Source organism: Kogia breviceps, chromosome 4, assembly GCF_026419965.1.
Source record: "Kogia breviceps isolate mKogBre1 chromosome 4, mKogBre1 haplotype 1, whole genome shotgun sequence".
NCBI classification, from domain to species: Eukaryota; Metazoa; Chordata; class Mammalia; order Artiodactyla; family Physeteridae; genus Kogia; species Kogia breviceps.
The window spans coordinates 57,003,817-57,026,459 of record NC_081313.1 but is presented as its reverse complement, the minus strand read 5'-3'; the positions used below and the strand labels follow the sequence as shown (position 1 = coordinate 57,026,459).

The 22,643-nt window shown below is 47.9% G+C and overlaps 1 protein-coding gene across 2 annotated transcripts; it reads right to left on the bottom strand.

Moving 5' to 3' along the window:
• Positions 1–6,981: 6,981 nt before the first annotated feature.
• On the bottom strand, positions 6,982–22,144 carry TMEM171 (transmembrane protein 171). Of its 2 annotated transcripts, none has more exons than XM_067031140.1 (4): positions 22,130–22,144; positions 13,845–14,551; positions 9,500–9,641; positions 6,982–7,258 (listed from the first exon to the last, which is right to left on the bottom strand). In XM_067031140.1, exons 2-4 carry the CDS (start codon positions 14,482–14,484, stop codon positions 7,063–7,065), a joined length of 978 nt encoding a protein of 325 aa, XP_066887241.1. In that variant the 5' UTR covers positions 14,485–14,551; positions 22,130–22,144; the 3' UTR covers positions 6,982–7,062. The 2 variants fall into 2 exon arrangements, with proteins under 2 accessions (XP_066887241.1, XP_058917769.1); XM_059061786.2 differs by lacking the exon at positions 22,130–22,144 and adding an exon at positions 16,685–16,793.
• Between the last annotated feature and the right edge of the window lie 499 nt (positions 22,145–22,643).

The window sequence follows — 22,643 nt, the reverse complement described above, 5'->3', positions numbered from 1 at the left end:
AGTTTTCATGAAGTGGCAGCGGGAAAGCAGCTCAGCCTGTCCTGGCACCTGCAGAGCTGTGCTCTGGCTCCCACCCTGCAGACTCCTATGGGAAAACCCCAGCTAGCCAAAAAGGGCTGAGAGAGCAGAGCTTCAGGGCCTGAGGAAGGGAATCTTGGAGCAACTTAGCCCCTAAAGGCCTGAAGGAAGGCAGGAGCACCAGAGAGTGTCTGGTGGGGCCTGGGAGACTTGACAGACGGGGAAGTGGTTACTTCCTACATGGGGTCTGGGCCACCAGGAGGACCCTGAGCTTGAGGAAGAACCACAGCCCTTGTAGAGGCCAGGACCTCCCCAAGCCTCTCCATCCTGTGCAAGAGACAGGCCTCTGCCTTTGTGAAAGCTCCTAATAAATAAGCCATTTGGCCACCCAGCACCTGTAGGCAGGACTCACTTACTCATTCAGAGGCCTTTAAGGAAATGTCTTAAGAATGATTAGGCACATGACAGCAGTGGTGGCTCATCCATGCCCACCAAACTGCCCTGCCCAACTTCTGCACCTTCAGGCCTGAGCAGGCTCCAGGAGAACACGCAGAGCAGCTAAATCACCGCCTAACTAACTCCCTCATCAGGTTGCTGTCTGCCACCCTGCCCCATCCGGGAGTGAGGGCATGAAGTCACCCTGCACTCCCAGCATTGGCCACACCCAACCAGAGGGCTGGGCACCCTGCTGAGGGAAGCAAGACACAGATAGCCTATGCAAGCAGTCACATGCTTCGCTCAGCAGGAATCTCCGCCCACCCCCACCAAGGCATTCTTTACTAGGGAAAGCTGCATCCATATCCTCCCCTTTGCTCCTGTTGGGGTACTCAGATTGGTGGCAGCATGCATGATACTCCAGGAATTCCAGGTATGCAATACCCCAGGAGGGCTCATGGCGTGAAGCAGCCCAACCATACATGGTTGCCCACTAACAGTGAGAGGATATTTCACCCCGCCGGCCCACTCACCACCCCTCTCAGTGTGCTTCCCGACCTCTCTTTCCTTTGGAGAAGCTTCTACACCAGAGGCTCAGGGATCTGCGTTTCCTGCGTCCAGGGTGGCAGCTGGCAGAGCCCAGCCCACCACACTAACTGGTCCATCAGGGGCTGGAAGGCACTGAGAGGAAGGAGCCCTGTCTGAGGCAGTTTTCAAACTTCTGCCCACTTGGACAATCTCAAGCATTTTCCATTTCAGCCCAGCTAGTGTTTTCCTCTACTCTGCCTTATCCTGATAAACGTCTTTGATGCTTCCAGTTGTAGACATGTAGCCGTTGACCTCTTCCAACACAAAGCCATGCCTTCCTTAAAAAAATGCGTCCAAATTTCCCCAGTCTGGAAATACAGGAGGAAAGGGCAGGTGACACGACCCTGCCTTCGTTTCCCCACTCCCTTGGGGCTCTCTCGTGAATCACGTGCAGAGTTGCCTAGAAGGCTAGGACTGGGCAGCTGCGTGAAGCCCCCGTCAGCACTGGGGTCTAACTGAGGACCCACATTCTACCCCTCAAAGACCTTTAGCACAGGCTGGGATGTGTAAACAGGACCCTCCAGAAGGCCTTGAAGTCACAAACAAGGAGCTCATAATCCCAGATAATCTAACCCACAAGGTGCTGCCTCCACAGTTACCCTCTGTTGTCCTCACAGGAAGTGTTTCCCAGATTCCCAGACAATGAACTTTACCCCCACCGGAGATTTGGATGCATTAGGCCAGTCTGAAATGGGACTCAGGAATTTAACTTTTTCAACAATCACCTTGATTCTTATCATCATGGATCCTTGCAGTTCCAACCAAACTACCATCTCTCTTCTGCCCACCTAAGGCTGCCTTCTGAGGTCTACTTCCTATCTCTGGATGCATTCCTTTCCTGTGACCTGCCCTGGAATAATGACCCCCTTCAGGAGAAACCCACCACTTACATGGCCTCAGTCCTCTACATATTAACCAGAAGGCCAAGAGTCACATCACACAAGGTTGTCACAGAGCCCACCTTAACTTTTTAAAAATTTTTTAAAAAATTGAAGTACAGTTGATTTATAATGTGTTATTGACTGCTGTATAGCAAAGTGATTCAGTTATACATATGTACACATTCTTTCTTTAATATTCTTTTCCATTATGGTTTATCATAGGATATTGGATATAGTTCTCTCTGCTATACAGTAGGAACTTGTTGTGTATCCGTTCTATACATAAAAGCTTACATCTGCTAACACCAACCTCCCACTTCATCTCCCTCTCCCAACCCCCTCCCCCTTGGCAACCACCAGTGTGTTCTCTACATCCGTGATTCTGTTTCTGTTGCATAGATAGGTTCATTTGTGTCATATTTTAGATTCCACATATAACTGATATCATATGGTATTTGTCTTTCTCTTTCTGACTTACTTCACTTAGTATGATAATCTCTAGTTGCATCCATGTTGCTGCAAATGGCTTTATTAAATTTTATTTTATTTTTATTTTTTGCGGTAGGCGGGCCTCTCACTGCTGTGGCCTCTCCTGTTGTGGAGCACAGGCTCCGGACGCACAGGCTCCGGACGCACAGGCTCAGCGGCCATGGCTCACGGGCCCAGCCGCTCCACGGCACATGGGATCCTCCCAGACCGGGGCACGAACCCGTGTCCCCTGCATCGGCAGGCGGACTCTCAACCACTGCGCCACCAGGGAAGCCCATGCAAATGGCTTTATTTCATTCTTTTTTATGGCTGAGTAGTATTCCATTGTATATATGTACCACATCTTCTTTATTCATTCATCTGTTGATGGACATTTAGGCTGTTTCTATGTCTTGGCTATGGTAAATAGTGCTGCTATGAACACAGGGGTGCATGTATCTTCCTGAATTATAGTTTTGTCTGGATATATGCCCAGGAGTGGGATTGCTGGATCATATGGTAGTTCTATTTTTAGTTTTCTGAGGAACCTCCATACTGTTTTCCACAGTGAGAGCACCAACTTACATTCCCACCAATAGTGTAGGAGGGTTCCCTTTTCTCCACACCCTCTCCAGCATTTGTTATTTGTTGACTTCTTAATGATGGCCATCCTGACTGGTGTGAAGAGGTACCTCATTGTAGTTTTGATTTGCATTTCTCTAATAATTAGCAATGTTGAGCATCTTTTCATGTGCCTACTGGCCATCTGTATTTCTTCTTTGGAGACATGTCTATTTAGGTGTTCTGCCCATTTTGGGGTTGGGTTGTTTGTTTTTTTGTTGTTGAGTTGTATGAGCTATTTATATATTTTGGAAATTAAGCCCTTGTCAGTCTCATCATTTGCAAATATTTTCTCCCATTCTGCAGGTTGTGTTTTCATTTTGTTTATGGTTTCCTTTGCTGTGCAAAAGCTTGTAAGTTTGATTAGGTCCCATTTGTTTATTTTTGTTTTTATTTTTATTTCCTTGGGAGACTGACCTAAGAAAACATTGCTACGATTTATGTCAGACAATGTTTTGCCTATGTTCTCTTCTAGGAGTTTTATGGTGTCATGCCTTATGCTTAAGTCTTTAAGCCATTTTGAGTTTATTTTTGTGTATGGTGTGAGGGAGTGTTCTAACTTCATTGATTTACAGGCAGCTGTCCAGCTTTCCCAACACCATTACTGAAGAGACTATCTTTTTCCCATTGTATAATCTTGCCTCCTTTGTAGAAGATTAATTGACCTTAGGTGTATGGGTTTATTTCTGGGCTCTCTATTCTGTTCCATTGATCCATATGTCTTTTTTTTTGTGCCAATACCATGCTGTTTTGATTACTGTATCTTTGTAGTATTGTCTGGAGCCTGGGAGGGTTATGCATCCTGCTTTGTTCTTTTTCTTCAGGATTGCTTTGGCAATTCTGGGTCTTTTATGGTTCCATATGAATTTTAGGATTATATGTTCTAGTTCTGTGAAAAATGTCATGGGTAGTTTGATAGGGATAGTGTTAAAGAGGCCAACTTTAAATGCCCTTCTCCTCACCCAACTCCAGCTTTTCAGATGGAAATTGGATAAACACATACTTAACTTCCCCCTCAGCTTTCATCCTCTGAAAACTGTTCATTGGCCTCCCATTCCTCCATAACTCATAGAAATACCAAAGGGACCTTACCTGTCCCTTCAGTTTCATTAGAATTTGTTGATTGGGTTAGTCCACTTAACTGATCTCCAGGGGAGAACAAAGACATCACAAGAAGGGGTTTTCATAGTGTAGAGGCAGCATGGTAGCACCTGGCGTGGGTAGTTCCACCTGAAGCAACCTCATCACTATTTTCATACCTCCCAACGCCACAGGAGGAAAATCTAGAGTAAGATTTCTTATGCTCCTGATAATGTTTGATGTTCAAAACAATACATGAAAAGATGCTCAACATTATCAGTCATTAGGGAAATTGAAATCAAAACCATAATGAGATACCACTTCGTACTCAGATGACAATAATAATAACAGAAAATAAGTGGTGGTGAGGATGTGGAAGAATTGAACTTTTGTACAGGGCTGGTGGGGATATAAAAAAGTGGAGCCTCTGTGGAAAACAGTGTTCAGTTCCTCAAAAACTTAAAGTTCACGTATGATCCAGCAATTCCGTTTCTAGGTATGTACCTAAAAGAATTGAAAACAGGTACTCCTGCAAATACTTGTACGTGAATGTTAATAGCTACACTACTCACTACAGCCAGAAGGCTGACACATCCCAAATGCCCATCATGAATGCACTGTGGCACATACACACATGGAATATTATTCAGCTCCAGAAAGGAATGAAGTACTGATACACATTACAACGTGGTAAATGAAAGAAGGCATGCTAAATGAAAGAATGTTAAACGAAAGAAGGCAGGCACAAAAGTTCACATATTGTATGATATGACTTATATGAAATACCCAGAAAAGGTAAATCTACAGAGACAGAAGTAGATTGGTGGTTGCCAGGAGGTAGGGAGAAGGGAGGGAGTGGGGAGTGACTAGTTACTAGGTATGGGGTTTTATTTGAGGTGATGAAAATATTTTGGAATTTGATAGAGATGGTGGCTATACAACGTTGTGAATGTAACAAATGCCACTGAATTGTTCACCTTAAAATGGTTAATCTTGGGCTTCCCTGGTGGCGCAGTGGTTGAGAGTCCACCTGCCGATGCGGGGGACGCGGGTTCGTGCCCCGGTCCGGGAGGATCCCACGTGCCGCGGAGCAACTGGGCCCGTGAGCCGTGGCCGCTGCGCCTGCGCGTCTGGAGCCTGTGCTCTGTAACGGGAGACGCCACGGCGGCGAGAGGCCCGCATACCGCAAAAAAAAAAAAAGGTTAATCTTATACGATTAATTTCACATCAAAAAAAGTTAACACATATAAAGAAAATAAGTAGCAGACCACCAGATGGGTTTTCAGAAGCTATCATCCTTTGCCAGAACCTTGATAGGCAAAGAATGCATCTTCGTATGACTAAATGATTCGTCCCAGCTCAGCTGCCCACGATTCAGTCCTGCAATAAACATCTCATGCTTGGGGACCCCTTTCATTGTTGTGGCTTCGTCTGTTCCCACTTGGCTGAATACTGTGGAGACTGATGGAGGTAAGGCAGACTTCCCCAACCAGAAGGTCCAACTTATACCTAAGCATTGCTAACAACTGCCATTTAAGTTTACTAGCATATAAAAGTAAAATGCCCAGTTACAAACCCCAACTTTGAGCCATTAAAAATGCTCGTGATTATATATGAGAATTCGTAAGTGTTTTAATTCTACCTAGAAGTTTCAGCTTAATCACTTTAAGCAAATAACAGTAGAAGGAAGTGGTGATAATCTACCCTTTGTTCTAATTTTAAAATGTGAATAATTAACCTTCCAGGAAAAAAAAAAGAATTTTAAGAGCAGTTCAGTCCAATAAATGTCCAGTTTAGAAATAGATCAGTCCTGCTGGTACAGACTGTTACCCCTGATTTATTGCAGTGGCATTTCCCATGAAATCAGTCATTACTTCAGTTAAACTATTGGAGCATTAACGCCTTTAAATTCTGCTTTCAGGCACTTAAATGCTGGATAATACTGATTTTTATGGGGATGATGTCTTGTGGTAAAAGGCCTAAAAAGTTCATTTTTGCTATATCAAATTTTGTTAACAAAAATGCTAAGTTCCTACAGACTTTAGATTCTAAAAATCAGTTTTTCCTGGGTAGAACTGATAATACTTAGTGATTATTTTTTAAGGTTTATATCTAGAAGTAAATAAATATTTATTATTGCACCCAACTATACAAAAGCTTTTGTTCAGCAATAGCTTTATAAGAATAAAAGTTGGTGGTCCAGACAGTCGGGCACCTTATAGTACAGAAAGACTCATCCCTCATGAACCTCTCCAGGGGAAATCTAGTTACCAAAGTGCCCCAAGAAATTTCTTCTCCAAAAATGTCACATCACTATAAGAAGGCTTTAGGGTATCAGTATGCTGGTAACTGCCCCAGTGAAAATTACCTAGTTACCCTAACTACCTTCTTTCAGAATGAAAAAAAAAAAAAAAGAAAAAAGGAATAGGGAAAGGAGGAAGAAGGAGAGGGAGAAGAAAGGGAAGAAGAGGAGCAAGAAATAATAAAGAAATGAGGAAGTAATCTGGTTTCTCTGCCCCAGAAGCAATGAACATTGGAAACCCAATGCACCAAGCTAAACATTAACCAGTACTTTTGGTTGGCCTTTGACAGCACAGGGTAGAGATATGCACCTGGCTTTCAGAAACTAGCTAGATGGGTTCAAAGCCCAACCTCACCATTTAGAAGCAATGTGACCTTGAATAAGTTAATGAGCCTTTCTGAGCCTCTGCTTTTTCATCCACCAATACAAACCATCCCACCCACCTCCCGGAGTAAGAGACCTTAATGAGAGAAGCATATCAGATTCCCAGCCAGAGGCACTCTGCCTCTCCTGTGGTCTGAAGCATTGATAGCTTAATCTGGAAGGTTTGTTATTGATGTTGATACTACACCAGGAAGTCAGGACATAGCCGATTCTATTGTATTTTTTATTAGAAAAACAAATTAAATAGTGATTGATTCTATAAAAAATTGAATTGGGGTCCATGGCTCATGGTGGGGAAGGTTCAGAAGATGGAGACAAGGATGTGGTGGCAGCAGTTTCTTTTTCTTCGTATCTGGGAGGCAATTCGGATGAGAGATAGGGAGTGTGTGAGGTCTCAGAGGATGAAGCATTCGCAGAAATAGTATATATAGATTCACAATCTCTCTCAGAGGCTGCGCCTTGGCCCTCAGGAGTTGGGGTCCTATGAAGAAGGAGAGAGAACATGAAAGGGAGTAGAGGGACTTAGTCACATGCCTTAACTACCAGGTTCTTTTCACATGTTTAATTAGATGCATTTGGAAACATTTGCAAGGGTCTCCAGAGTAATTTTTTCCATATTCTATTCTGCATAGATATGTTTTGATTTCTTACCCCTTCCTGTCCTTAGAGCTCATGGTTACTTGAACACTGTCTCACTCCTGTTGTCATTTCCCTTGTCATTGAAAAGACGTAGAGTACAAACACATAGCTGCCTTCCGAAAAGAACATGCACACACACAGTTACTCTTCTCTGCTATTTCATCTTCTGAGACAGCTAATGGAAGGTAGACAAACTTATGCAAAGAGAACATTAAATCATTAAGCCAAAAACTTGAAGGAAGGCAGGAAGACGTATTGGTTAATGGAGTGGGGTCTAGCAAAGGGCAGACCTGCATCTGAATTTCCACTCTGCTGCTTTCTAGCTGTCGGATCTCAGACAAGTTACTTAACCTCTCTAAGCCTCAGTTTCCTCATCTGTAAAATGGGGATGATGACAGTGCCCACCTTCTAAGTAACTATGAGAATGACCTGAGGTAATGTAAGAAAAGGCAGACTCTGGCATAGCAACAGCAGTAGCAGCAGTTTTTAGTAGCAGTAGAAATAGACATTTATTTTAGGGCTCTGGGAAGTTCATCATTGGAGAAAAGAATACAAAAATTCACTAAGAGAATTCTACAAATGTCCAGAACCTAACCTCCCTTTCACCCACACAGGGGAACTCCTGCATTCATCCCTGGTCAGATCTCCAGCTCATCACCTGGTTTGAAGTACAAGAACATGTGCCGTGAAACATCAATGACCAGGTATGGCAGCCCCTGTCCCTAGCACACGCGTGACATCTCTCAGGTCCTGCTTCTCACTGCTTTCAAAAATGCACATGTCTCAGTGTCTCCAAAGTCACTTTTCACTGAGGCCTGCTTTGCCCTGTGAGACTTTCCAGTGATCCTGCCTTCACCTCCTACACCCTGGTTTCCCATCTGGGAAGGTACAGAGCCTTTTCCAGCCCTGCCCGTCCCTGACGCTTCCCAGAACTCCTTCCTTTCACGCTTTCCCCGCCCGTGGATTCTCCACAGGTCTCTGTCGCCTTGCCCTCTTGGTTTCAGCAGCCTCTTTGCCATTTCATCTCCAGTACCCCATCTCTCTCCCAAGACCTGGCCCAGCCGGTCTAGCTCAAAGGCCCACACCTCGCTCTCCCTCTACTGCAAGCCAGCTCACCATCTTCTCCCACTTACACAGGCCCCGTCTCTGTCTTCCGCAGTCAGGGACATTCCCTGTCCCTGTTCACTCACCCTTGACATCATGATCTCTGCTCTTAGTCCCTGTCGTCCTCCACAGCAGACATCCTCACACACTCCTCCCTTTCTGACCACCCTAGTCCCAGGCTCCTGCTACCTTCAGCCTGTCCATGAGAGAAGGCTTCCTCACCGGCCTGGTAACCCCCAGCCTTTCCCCAACACGAGCTGTGCTAACCACTGCTCGGATCCTGTTGCCATGACCCCACAACCTTCAGTGACATCCCCCTACCTCAAGGAAAAACACTTACATTTACACTGTTTAATCTGACCCCAGGTATGCCTCCAAATTTGTGGCATGTGGAAAGCATGGGGGATGGGGATGGGAATCTCATTATTTCTCTTCGGTCAATCTGAGAAGGCTCTGAGGCCCAGGGCACAACTTAATATTGAGGGGAGAAGCCTGGCGTGGTCAAGTCAGGGTGCAGGTTGATTTTAGCCGGCCACTCAGGTACCTCCATTAGATACTGAAATGCTCTGTACCTGCTGGAGGTCCCCTGGGACCCTCACCCCTCCCACAACCTAAAGCAGCAAAGCCTAAATTAGCAGGGGCCTCCTGAGTTCTGCTCCAGCGCTCGGGATGGCTGATGGGTTTGTGCAGCATTTTGAGGATCAGCCCTGCTAGGACCACATAAAGATGCCTGGAGAAGGCTTCCTATTAACCCGGCATAACCACTTTTATAATTTTTAACTTATGTGCTGCCCAAAGTTTCCTGAAAAGTACTAGGAATATTAAGGCAATAATTCTGGCATAATGTCAGCCAAAAAGATACTCATACTTGGATGGCTACACCTCTACCATAGCCTTACAGCTGATTTGGCCTGAATGTAGACATAGGCCTGAAAAGGTTAAACTTTCCTACTCTTGACGTTCAAACAGAAAGTCTTACCTGTAGTTAAAAATACTGTAATATGAAGGTGGATTTTCATTTGGGAGCAAACTGTCAGCCCCAGGACTCCGAGTAGCTGCAGAAACTGAAGACTCAGGAAAGTAAGGTGGTGGAGGGGGTGGGAATATGATCACGGCATCACCTAGGGAAACACAACATTTTATTGACGACAGATGAGTAATAAATGCAAGCAAATGAGCAAGAGCCAAAGAAATGAATGATATATTTGGCCCATCTATAGAAAAGGTCAAAACACCAGAATTTAAAAGTGAGCCTATCCAATTTACAGAGATGGAGAGCAGAGGTTGCCAGGGGCTGGAGGCTAGGGCGACTGGACTTAGTGTTTAATGCAGGCAGGGTTTCTGTTCAGGATAATGAAAAACTTCTGGGAATTGATCATGGTGGTGTCTGTACAACGTGGTGAATGTACTTAATACCACTCTACACTTTAAAATGATTAAACTGGGGCTTCCCTGGTGGCGCAGTGGTTGAGGGTCTGCCTGCCGATGCAGGGGACACGGGTTCGTGCCCCGGTCCGGGAAGATCCCGCGTGCCGCGGAGCGGCTGGGCCCGTGAGCCATGGCCGCTGGGCCTGCGCGTCCGGAGCCTGTGCTCCGCAATGCGAGAGGCCACAACAGTGAGAGGCCCACCTAGCACAAAAAAAAAAAAAAGATTAAACTGGTAAATTGTATGTGATGTCTATTTTGCCACACTAAAACAAAACAAAACAAAAAAAACAGTGGGCCTATATTTCATAGCAAGTCTGAGCTAAAGCATTTCTGTGAAGCATTTGCTAACAATGTTCCTCACCTCCCCTGGCATGTCTGCTGCTACAAAGCTTTTCTTGTTTTCGACTTACAATTTTAATTCTTCAAAAGTTAGCTGTTGGATAAAGTGCCTCCATTCCTCAAATGTAGTTTCAACCTCGGAACAAATGACAGCACAGCCACAATACAGCCCGCCCATCACCCCTATTTCCATAATTGTGGTTTACACACTCGAAGAGTTTTTTTTTATCTACCAATGTTTCTTCCAAGCTTTACAAAAGAAAGTCAAACCCAAAGAAAAGCTAGGGTTTTTTGTTCTTGTTTTTGTTTTTTTTTTTTTGCATTTCTGTTGGTACTGTTCACTCCAGAAGACATCCCTGTGTTTGGGCGAGGAGAACTGGGGACCAGATGCAAGCTCTAATTTGATTCCAACACAAAATGTACCAGATGAGTTGCCCAGAACCTTCTAGACATGTGGGCACCACTACAAAGAGGTCTGAGGGTGGCCTCTGATAAGCTGTCAGCACCAAATGACAGCTCAGGAAGAATGAAAGAGGAAAGAGGACTTTACTTCCCTGCAGGGAGGAGATGGTTTGTACTGGTAGCAGAGTTGATGCTCCCCTAGGTAGATGCAGGGTTCTCTAAAGCTACCGGGGTTCCACTTGCCAGTTCCCACCAAGCACGGCCCTGAACAAGTTATGCGCCCTCTCTAGGCCTCCCTCAGCCACCCCATCTGTAAACTGCAGGCTGTAACTGTACCTGCCTCAAGGGACAGGTAGGAGGACTGGATTTGTGCGCGGGGTTAAAACGGTGCTGAGCACGGAGCAAGCTCTCTCAACTGTAACACATCCTCAAAGGGACTTTCTTCAGAACCACCAGCAGGTGGCGCCTATTTGCACGTCTGAAGAAACATTCCCAACCGGCAGTCTGGCCAGTGCTTCCGCTCTCCACCGTGATGCCTCAGTCGCCTCCCCAGAGGTAACTCAGCCCTGCAGAAAATGCATTAACTCCATCTCTCCTTCTGCAAGGAGATGGCAGTTCAAGCTTTTAATATACGTCGCTAACCGAAGCTGGAAAAAGCATAGTGGTTGTCTTGGGATTCTCATTTAATTTTTTCAGAAGGTCTTGGTAGGTCAGAGGAAGGTAGGTTGAATGTTCACTTTAATTACACATTGTAGGACAAAGGATCTGGAAACAAGCCTCTAAAGCAGGCTGATCACCTATCAAACACAGACAAGGAAGTACTCAGAGTCCCCAGTTATCTCTGAGGCTTATCCAACCCTCTGCCAGGTCAGCTCTCAGCCCTCTTACTCTCCCCGGAAAGTCCCATGACCCTGAAGTTTCCCTTCCACTATGTCCTGAGAGACTTGATGTCCTCTGTGAGTTGAACATACACCTGCTTGTGCATCCAGGGTCCAGCACTAGGCGTGCCCACAATGCAGATATCATGCATCTTGATTTATCTCTTCTGTCTTCGGGTCTGGGAAGAGCTGCATTCTGGCACTTAGCCAAGAACTGCCTCTTATCACCCCAATTTCCCTCATAAGGCAGAACTGACCATTGACAGACGATGCCTGGAGTCTTAGCAATTGAGCTAAAAGGCATGATTTCTAAAAACATAAACCCTATTCCATAATACCAAAGGAGAGAAAGACAATGTGCCAGATTTTCACAGGTTTGATAGGACTTAAACGGTTATGTGGAAAAGATTGTAAACGATGCAGCGCCCACATCAGGACAGAACTTCCCAGGAGTCACTCCAGCACAAGCCCTGCTCTCTGCTGCCCCCCATTCCAACCACCAGGAAGAAGGCTGGGCCCCAAAACTCCCTGATAGTAAACCCAAAGGGCACACCTTGAAATGCTCCCAACTAAGTAGAAGACCATGAGCATCTCATGAGTGTATTTCCTTGGACCCCACTGTGTTCCCTGAAAGAACTAAGAACGTCTATAATATCGGGTGAGCCCTTTCGTCATGCAACAACAACGCGAGACACCTGGTGAAGGATGAAGCCTGCAGAAACAGAATTACAGCAAGTGCCTGGGGAGGGCGCTATGCCATGGCCATAGCATACGCATGCCCACTGCCTCGGTTAGGATCCTTGCTAGTTTGTGACCTTGGCCAAATTACTTGGGAATCCCTGACCCTTGGTTTCTTTAACATGGAGACACTAAGAGCACGTGCCTCAGTGGATTGTTGTTTGTAGGTGTGAATGAATTTCACACAACAGGCCCTTGACGAGTACACACTAAAACACCTAGATGGGTAGTTGGCCCGAGAATAAGCCCTACATATTTGTTTGCTATTAGTAACATATAACTAATATTGATGTTGTCACCGTAATTATATAAATGCACAAATAAGTAAGCTGGGAGCTTCAACCCTGGCTGAACACAAGGATCGTCCATCTGCCCCTTCCTTTCCGAGGCCAATACCATGCAAGGTCCACAGCCCAGGGGATCCCCACAGTGAGCACCGCCAGCTCAACAGACAGCCCCACCCGTGAGAAACATCTCACTCGCCACCTTCCTTCCCTGTTCCTTCCACGGTTTCTGCTCTGTAATCCTCTTTGCCCACCCGGCCTTTTACATGTTAAGGCTGTGGCTTCAGAGTGGGAGGCTGAAATAAAACAGTGATTCGCAAAAATAAGCCGCGATGCGGTGTTTTCTCTGTGTGAACGTGAGGCCAGAGCTACTGGTATGGTTCTGTGGGGACCTGACTCTGGGAAATGGTGATCCAGCTCTTCTGCGGATCCCTGGGGACCCAAAGGGACACTCTGTAGGCACTCCATGGAGAAAGAAGCGACAGGTGCTGCCATATTTCATCTTTGTCTATGCCACTGCTTCCAAACCTTGCTCCGACCCTGAAGCCAAGGATGAAATTACGGAAAATGAAGAATGATGCAGAAAACAGTACAGAAGACTCCCTCAAAACATGGAAGGCCAATGGACTTGGGATAGACTCAGAGTCCTAGATATTAGTGCTGACAGGAATCTTAGAAATGCAGTGCTCATTTTATAAATACATAAAGTAAGGCCAGGAGAGGTTAAGGACTTCCAAAGACAGCCAGTCAGGGATGACCAGGGATGAGAACCCACGTTTCCAACAACCAGAAGTGCCGTAAGTGTTTGGTGTGAGAATAACAGGGGAAACAGGGTCACTTGGCAGGTACCTTAGGTTTTAGAAGGCTCCCAGGCTTTTCTCAAGGATCCTCTCACTTTCCTCTTTACTTGCTCTGTGACCTTAGTCAAGGTCACAAGTTAACGTCCCGATGCTTTTGCTAGATAATAAGGAATTGCTGGGAGGAAATGATGTGCTCAAGGATTCTTATGAGGATAAGTGCAGCAGCAGAACTGTGTCTGTGTGCATCTGCGTGTGTGTGTGTGTGTGTGTGTGTGTGTGTGTGTGTGTGTGTGTGTCTGTGAGAGAGAGAGAGAGAGAGAGAGAGACAGGGACAGGGACAAAGAGAGAGAAGGAGAAAGAGAATCTAGTCTAGGCCAGACCCGGGAGCAGCTCAGTGAAGCCTTGATGCTACAGCCATGGTGATATGAACAAGAACAGGAAGGACAGCCACCCACCTACAGTGACCTGGACGGGCTCCATGTTCTGGGTCTGTCTCTCTTCACTTTCAGAAGCATCCTGGCCCACATTCAAGTTGTTTCTCTTCTTAACATGGGCCACCACGAAGAAACACAATCCCACAAGCACAATCAAGGGTCCCAAGATCTGCAGGGACAGGAATCCACAGATCTGGGGCTCTGAGTCAGCAGTGTCTGTCTCATTCAGCGGTTCCTGCACCCAGTCTGAGCCACACCCGGGGACCCAAATGTCCAGTACACTGATGAGCATACCACTCGTCAGGAACAGAAACCCAAAGATGAGACACTGGACAAACTGGCGGCTCTCCCCACAGAGGAAGGCTCGGTCGGAGGCCCCCTCGTTGCCTCTCAGGCGCTCCTCACTTCGCTGAAGTCGTGCCCGGGAGCGGGCCAGGACCACAGCCCCCAGCCCAATCACAGCACACGTGGGCCCGGAGATCTTCAGCACCATGCTGCAGTCTGGGAGGGTTTTGTATTGGCATGCCTGGAACCCAAAGATGGAGAGCAGGACTCCCACACACAGCAGGATGGCACCGATGACAAAAAGGAAGAAAATGAACTTGGTGACATGCCTGTCTCCCTGGACCCCATCTGGCTCGGCAGCAGCTGCAGGAGACATGGCCAGAAGAGGCCACTTCCCCGAGGTGGGTGGGATGTGTTCCTTCCCTTCAATGGTTTCAACAACTCTGCAGACATAACCAAACACCAAATTAAAGTGGGCGCAGGTGTTCCTGACCCGCCCTGTTCTTTTCCCCAGATCACACTAGGATGAAATCATAGGGAATAGAACTTGGTGCAACTGATACACTGTAGCACAATGCACTGGTTCATGAGTCAGAGGAACTGATATTCAGAAACTCCTGAACAGGTAATTTTATAAAGATATGCAAGAAGGGCAAATGCAATTACCATGCACCTAAGAGTATCTTGAAAAATCATAACCCATGCAACAAAAGTAACTGGATGTGGCTTTTCCTGTTATGAGTCTTAACAGACTCACTTCCCCAGGCCAAAAAAAACCAAAACCAAAACCAAAAACAACGGTGAGTGAAGGAAGAACCACAGGGATTGTTTCTGATTTACAAACATCCCACATTTCATCACAGCTGCTATGAGTATTTCCAAGTTGGTACATTTTCGTTCAGTAACTAACTTTCCATTTCCTATTTTAGACTGCAGCAACATTCCGTGCTTTATCCTAAGGCTACATCTACGGGAGACCCAAGTTTCAACTGAATGGGAAGGCGGTTCAGGAACACAGTGAGTTTGGTGGATTTTAAGTTAATTCTGTCAAAATGTGACTCTTGAATTCTCAAACAGGCACACATCGGGGCTGCCCTGAAATCTGGTGGCCTGGCTGCTTGATTCTGGGATAACCCAGGGGGGTCTGGTAGCACCTTGTCCCGCAGGTGGAAAGGTGACCTCTTGCTCACCCTCTTCCGTGGTGCCACCCACTTCCACAAAAAGGTTTACACCCAGTTAAAAATAAGCAGCCGATAAAATCACCAGTTACAAAACAATAAACAGCAATAGAACTTGACTTTGAAAGAAGAGTATACATGAAATCAAGTGGCAAAGCACCTTCCATAAGACCACCCAAGCCCGGTACTTCAAGGCTCTCATATATTAAATGTATCCCGAGCAGTGGGTAAAGAATTGTCTACCTTACACACCCTGACTTTATTATCCAGTTATCTTGTCTTACTCTAATGAATGGAATATTTTTCCAGGACCCTTCAAGTTGGGGCACTCAAAAAGACAATCCAAGTGTAAAGAACATTTTCATTTGCTCAAGGAAAGAAAACTTTAAAAATACTTTGTGCCACTTGCATCCATGGTCACATGAAGGAGCTCAAGATTGAGTCGCTAAAGCCAAGGCCATCTTGACAAACCCAAATCATGTCCAAGTAGGGTCGGGTTAGGTAAAGAAAGGAAACAACTGGTCTTATACTAGGAAGTGCTTTTCCAGGAAAAAGTAAGATACAATCAGAAGGAAGTTGGAGAAAGAAGGAAATAGAGGTGGGAAACAAGCTTCCGCGTTAAACTTGGACAAACTATATTTATGAAGATGTAATTAAGCTGAAACAAACATTTAAAGTATTGCACTAATTAAAAAAAAATTCTGAGTCCTGTAATATCTTTTGCTGGTCTGAAGATAAGAGTGAGGGGTGACTCTCTGCCACAAAGTCCTATCAATTCATTGTACCTTGGATTGATACCTTGACTTTGTCGTGAGTCACAAGGCTTCAACTGCCTTAAGGCAAATTCCCCAGTACTAGTAAAGCCTAAAACTGGATTTGGAGCTTCCTTTCCATGGACTAGTGGACTAAGCACCTGGCATAGGTGTTAATCTCCCATCCAAAATAGTACGTGGGTAGTTCGTTCTCTCCCCGCCCCCAATAGATGCGCTCACAAACTGACTCAGAGACATCTGCACTAATAGGATATTAAAACTTTTCCAAATACCAACCTACATTTCATTTCCCCAAAGCCAAATTCACCTCCCCAACGCTGTTTCCCAAAGGACATTTCCAAATCAGCAGCATGTCACCACGTCCAAAGCTCTCTGTGTTTGGGTACTGACGCAAAGAGAGGCAAAGTCCCTTACGGGAAAGAGCCTGGTGGGTTTAAAGAGCCGGAGCTCAACACCAGCCGAGAGAGCTCGGCGCGCGGCCCCCGCGGGCGCAGGTGCAGTGCGGCTCCTCCGCTCTGCGCCGCTCCTCGCTCCCAGCCTGGACCCCAACGCTCAGCGCCCGCCCCGCGGCCACAGAGCGCGGGCCCCCGGGGTTCAGAGGAGCGCGGTGGCCGGGAGCGCTTACCTGAGGCTCCGTCCTGCGAGGGCGCTGTCTGCGCCGGCAGTCGGCGGGCAGCGCGGCGTCCGCCTCCACCCGCGGCCTCCCGGGCGGCGCCCCGCACCGCACACTCCCACCTGCGTGCCCCGGCGCAGAGGGCGGGCCGCGGGGTGTTTACAGAGGAGGCGGTGCCGGCGTAGGCAGGGCCGGGCGGACTGGCGGGAGCTGGCCGCCGCCGGGTGCTGCCCTTCGGGGGCCAGAGGCGCGCCCGGCTCCGGGGTGGAGAGCGAGGGGCGGCGGACCGGGCGGCTTCCGCGTCCGTGACCGTGCGCGCGAGGAATCCGGGAAAATGCACCCCCCCCCTCCGCCTCCTCCTCCTCCTTGGCCCGTGTCCCTGCGGGCACGGGGCGGCAAGTTGGGGTTCTCCTGGCTGTCCCAACTCGCGAGGCGACGGTCGAGGTCCGGGCGGCGTGAAGGGAGCCGGTTCCCTTCCGGGCCGAGAGCCCAGAATTTGGGCCGGGGGGGGGGGGGAAGAAAGGGCAGCGGCTGCCCCCCTCTTCGGTGTGGCCGCCACCCAGGCAGGGGTCCCCGCGTTCCCGCCACCGCGCCCTCTGGGACGGGTGCACCCGGGGGCCTGTGGCCCTCCTGCCGCTCCGGAGACTTTGGCTGGGGGCAGCCCCAGCCAAAAGGGGCTAGCCTTTTGCCGCGAGCTCCCCGACGAAGAGGTTATAGAGACACCAGGTCACAGAAACGTGCGCTCCATTAGCGTGTGAGACAAGGGTCCTCCATGCCCGAAACGTATCAGGCATCCGGTCCTAGCTCCGAGACTCACACGTCTGGTCGTCATGGTCGTCGCAGTCCCGCTTTGCCATCGAACCCCCTTCCCGGTTCTCAGTCGCTAATGATTTGCCCTTGAACCGGGCGTTTTGGGATGGGTTTGCTAATCCCCGTGCTATTTGTAACCTGCCCCGTGACACGTGACATGGAATCAGCTGTGCCAGTTTCCACACCAGAGGTCAGGGCGCTGTGAAAGGTGAGTCAAGAGCTCAGCCCAAAGAGGGGAGCGCCATGAGCCCTGGGGCCTTTCCCATCCCTGCCACTTCTCCCTGGAGTCCTATCCACTTTGCCTGAAATCAGCCCAGTCAAGAGTTAACGCCAACTCCGGTTAGAAAAAAAATTTAAAAAATTTTAACGCCAACTGCCTTAACCTTTTGGAAGTGCGGAAGACCTTGCATACCTGATACAGCAAGTTGTTCCCAGTCGTTTTTCACTGTAGTAAAGAGTGAGTTGGCTTAGCTGATTACAGAAGGGAGAAGGAGACTCAAAGAAGGGCTCAGAGGGAGGCAAACAGGGAAGGGTGTCCACCTGGGTTCTGCAGGTTGGCGGGCTGAGTGGGTAAGACAGGGCTTCATAAGGGAAGCAGACTGGGCAGGGTCCAGCGGGAGGGATTTGCTGGGCCACTTGCCCCAGTGGCCAGAGATTATTACTGTCTTGAATATCAACACCCCTTGCTCTGGGCCAGGTTTCATGTTGCCTGCTTTACCTACATACAGCCTGTGGTTCTTCGCTGTGTGTCTCCAGCAACACAGAGAAGGTTGCAGGCAGAAGGCAATAGGGGAGCTAAAAAGGTCATTTTTCAGCTGAGGAAACCACAGCCCAAAGATGTAAAGCGATCTCCACAGATGGTTAATGTGGAGCAAGGGCCTGAACCAGGCTGACTGTTCCTCCTGGGTACGTCTGTCACCCAAAGGATGCACAATGCCACACACTCAGAAAATGTCTTTTTATCATGTGGCATTTTTATCCCTACAACAGAACAGACGCTGTATCCCAAGGACGTTGCGGCAATCTGTGTCCGGGTGGAGCTATCCTGGTCAAAGTGTCAGGTTATACCACCTGCTGGAAGGGCCTCAGAGCACACCCAGCTAACGAGCAAATAACCAGCAGTGGCGATCACACCACAGCAGCAGGCACGCAGCTTTCCAAGAACGTAACCCTCCCTACACAGGCCTGCTAGCAATTCCTTTCTGTACAAGGGGGTTTCCTTTTCCTTTCCCTAATCATTCTTTCCTTCTCCCCTATTTGAAACTCAGTCTCTGGCCACGTCGTGTGCGCACCTGCAAGGGCCCTGTTGATACAGCTGCCCCTCTGGTGCCACATGACTGCAGGCTGGCCACACATGACAGATTTGAATGTACTGGCACCAAGGACAATCAGATTAGCCTCCACTTGGGATATCTGCCACTTGGACTGTTTGTGTCTTTTGGAGGCTGTTTGACTAAAACTCCTTGGAAACCAATCATTGGTCATGTATGAAAGACATACCCACCAGCATTCAAGGTGCTTGTCTTTGTAGCAGACCTATTCTTAAGAAAGAGACTGAATGACCTTGTCACTATCTAAAACCTGGTGGCCTTTTCCAGCCCATGTGGTAGTGAAAAAAGATCAGCCCAGGCCAAGTCCTTAGAAAAATAGCATCAGAACAAGCTTTAAAAATGGATGAATCTTGAATTCAGGAAGTGAATATGGAGGGTAAAGCTGAGGAATGCAGCAAAAGCTTGAGAGCAATGAGAAAGCAAGCATATTGATTATCTATCATTGCATAAGAAATTATCCCAAAATGTAGAGCTTTTCTTAAAATTTATTTATTTTTGGCTGCGTTGGGTCTTCACTGCCATGCGTGGGCTTTCTCTAGTTGCGGCGAGCGGGGGCTACTCTTCGTTGCGGTGCGTGGGCTTCTCACTGCGGTGGTTTCTCTAGTTGTGAAGCACGGGCTCTAGGTGCGCGGGCTTCAGTAGTTGTGGCATGCAGGCTCAGTAGTTGTGGCTCATGGGCTCTAAAGCACAGGCTTGGTAGTTGTGGTGCACGGGCTTAGTTGCTCCACGGCATGTGGGATCTTCCCGGACCAGGGTTTGAACCCATGTCCCCTGCATTGGCAGGCAGATTCTTAACCACTGTGCCACCAGGGAAGCCCCCAAAATATAGAGCTTTAAACAACAAAGATTTATTCTCTCACAGTTTCTGAGGGTCAGGAGTCTGGGAACAGCTTAGCAGGGTGGTTCTGGCTTGGGATGTCTCATAAGGCTGCAATCAAGCAGTTTGCTGGGGCTGCATCATCAGAAGGCCTGACTGGGGCTGGAGGACCTGTTTCCAAGGTGGCTCTCTCCCAAGGCTATTGGCAGGAGGCCTCAGTTTTTCACTATGTGAACCTCTCCACAGAGCTGCATGTCTCATGACATGGCAGCTGGCTTCCTCTAGGGTGAGTAATCCAAGAGAGAGCAAATGAGGAGGAAGCTGTCATGCTTTTTATGACAGTCTCTGAAGTCCCACACCATTGCTTCTGCTTTATTCTGGTCCTTAGAATTGAGTCACTAAGTCAAGGAGAGAGGGATTAGGCTCCACCTCTTGAAGGGGAGAGTACCAAAGAATTTGTGAACATATTTTAGAAATGTCACAGAGAACTGTGGTGATATTTGGGGGAAGAGTGGAAGAGCACTTCAGGCAGAGAAAACAGCAAGTGCAAAGGCCCTGAGACAGGAGCAGGCATAGCATATTCAAGGAAGAACAAGAAGCCAGGGTTGCTGGAGTAGGTAAGCAAGGGAGAGTGGAATAGGAGGAGGTCAGTAGGGCTTGGTGGGCCACTGTAAGTCTTTTTTTTTTTTTTTCTGGCTGTGCCGCGCCACTTACAGGATCTTAGTTCCCCCATCAGGGATTGAACCTGGGCCCTCAGCAGTGAAAGTGCAGAGTCCTAACCACTGGACTGTCAGGGAGTTCCCTGTTGTAAGTACTTTAAGTAAGATGAGAAGCCTTTGGAGGATTTTTTAGCTGAATGTGATGTGATGTGACTTATTTCAAAAAAGAAAACAGAGGCTTCTGGGTGAGCACAGCCAAAGGAGGAGGAAGTAGAGATGAAGAGACCATTTAGGAGGCTATTATAAATAACCTGGGAGAGAGATGACCGTGGCTTGTGTTTGGAGGTGATAAACACAGTTAGATTCTGTCTATATCTCATATAATACATCTCGAAGATAGAGTCAACGGGGTTTTCCAAGGACTGAATGTGGGTTTTGACTCCAAGGTTTTTGATGGTTCTGGCATTGACTGAGACTAAAGGCAGGACAAGTTTGAGGGGGAAGCTTCACAGTTCGGTTTGGGACATGTTAACTTTGAGATGTCCACTAGACACCTGAGTGGAGAAGTTGAGTAGGCAATGGAATATATAGGCCTGGAGTTCGGGAATTCTGGAAGGAACAATTTCCTGTGGTCTGCCAGTGATGTTTATTACTAAATCAAGAGGGCTGGGCCCATCCTCTGGAAGAGTTTACACATGCATATGTGGCTACTGAGGGCTCCAAGCAGGCATAAAGCAAGGGGCAGACTGATGCCTGACACTCCTCAGGGCGCTGCCAACCTGGAGAAGCAGCTCAGGACAAGTGATTGGCTCAGGGTTCTAGAATTCAGTATGGCATTTGGGGGATATTCAGTACATATTCCTATATTCAGTATGGCCATTTTTCAGGATTCACAAGATTGCAGAAAGACAGTTCATCAGTTGAGTCTGCCAACTTCTGGTTTCTTGTTTCTCTTTTGGTTGTTCTCTGGTTCTGCCCCCAATTAACCTTGGCACCCAGAGGCATGCATTCCTCTCTTCCAATTCCTGACATTTCTTGAGCCTCCCCTGGGGCTGGTGTACAGGAACTTGCTCTCAAGTGCTTGGTCTTGGATCCATGTTTCAGCTAATATTCCCAGGACTCCCAGTGACGCCTTTGAACCACGCTGGGCCCCCTCCAGCTGCCTAACCCTGCAGAGGGTGCTGCAGTCAGGGGAGGCCGAGGTTCTTGGGGCGTTTTCTTCTGCCCCACCCTGATGTTAGATGTAGACCTGGGGCCTGAGAGCTATGTCTGGGGTGGGATTGACTGATTTAGCAAGCTTGAGTTGTGAGTTTCGATTTGGCCCCTTAGCTGACTTCAAGTGCAAAGGTGAAGTTTTTGCAGTCATTTTATTGCCTGAATTAGTGCTGTTGATTTTGTGTGGCTGATAACAGCTCAGCTTGAGTGTGGCTAGGCAGAGCCAAGGGTGTGGAGCACGGGGAGTTGTTTGAGACAGAATGAAAGTGAGGATTTGCCCCTTGGTCTTATCAGCGGAGGCCTCCACACTGTTGAGGCCGGGAGACCCCTTCAACAGAGGTGGCAGCAGACTAGAGGAGACCAGTGTGTTGACAGTAAGAAGTCTATGGAAAGGTAGTGGTCTCCTGTCTCCTGGCATCTACTGGTGGCTCCATCAGACACCTACAGTGGGTCACTGGGTCCCAAAGAATGAATCATTCCTCCCGGCATTTATAAAAAGGGGATGAGTCGGACCCCAAGTTTAGATCTTGGCTTTGCCATTTACTAGCTGTGTGACCTCAGGCAAGTAAACAACTTTTCTGTGCCTCAGTGTCCTCGTCTGTAATAAGGGAATAAACCGGCCTACCTCAAAGGATGCCTGGAGGAGTACGTCTCTGGTACATGGCGGGCCATCAGTGGACGTATTGCGGCTAGTCACCTCGTCTCCCATCTGCGGCTCCTCCCCCATAACCTTCAGGACGGTTGATCTGATGATGCATCCACAGAGAAGGGATAGAGATAGAAGAGGGAGGGAAGTCAGCATGCCCAGTGAGAGCAAAGTGAGTTGTGTTGACTTCGAATGCTCAGTTTGCAATGGTTTGAGTCACTGCCAGCTCAGCTCACTTCTTCCTGAAGCACGTCTCCTAGTTATTTCTCAGCATCTTGTGGGTGTGTGTCACGTGATCTCAAAAACTAGCCGTCCAGGTGGTCACCCTGCGTTATCTGCCCTGTCGTTCTGCCTCTGCTCCACGACTGTCTGCAGCCACCCAAGCTTCTGGAAGGCGTCTTTGCTGCTGGTGTCCCTGAAGGGATATGGGGACTCTGCCAGGTGCTCCCCCAGCCAGCCAGTGGCCGGGGTTTGGGGTTCTAACTGCCTAACC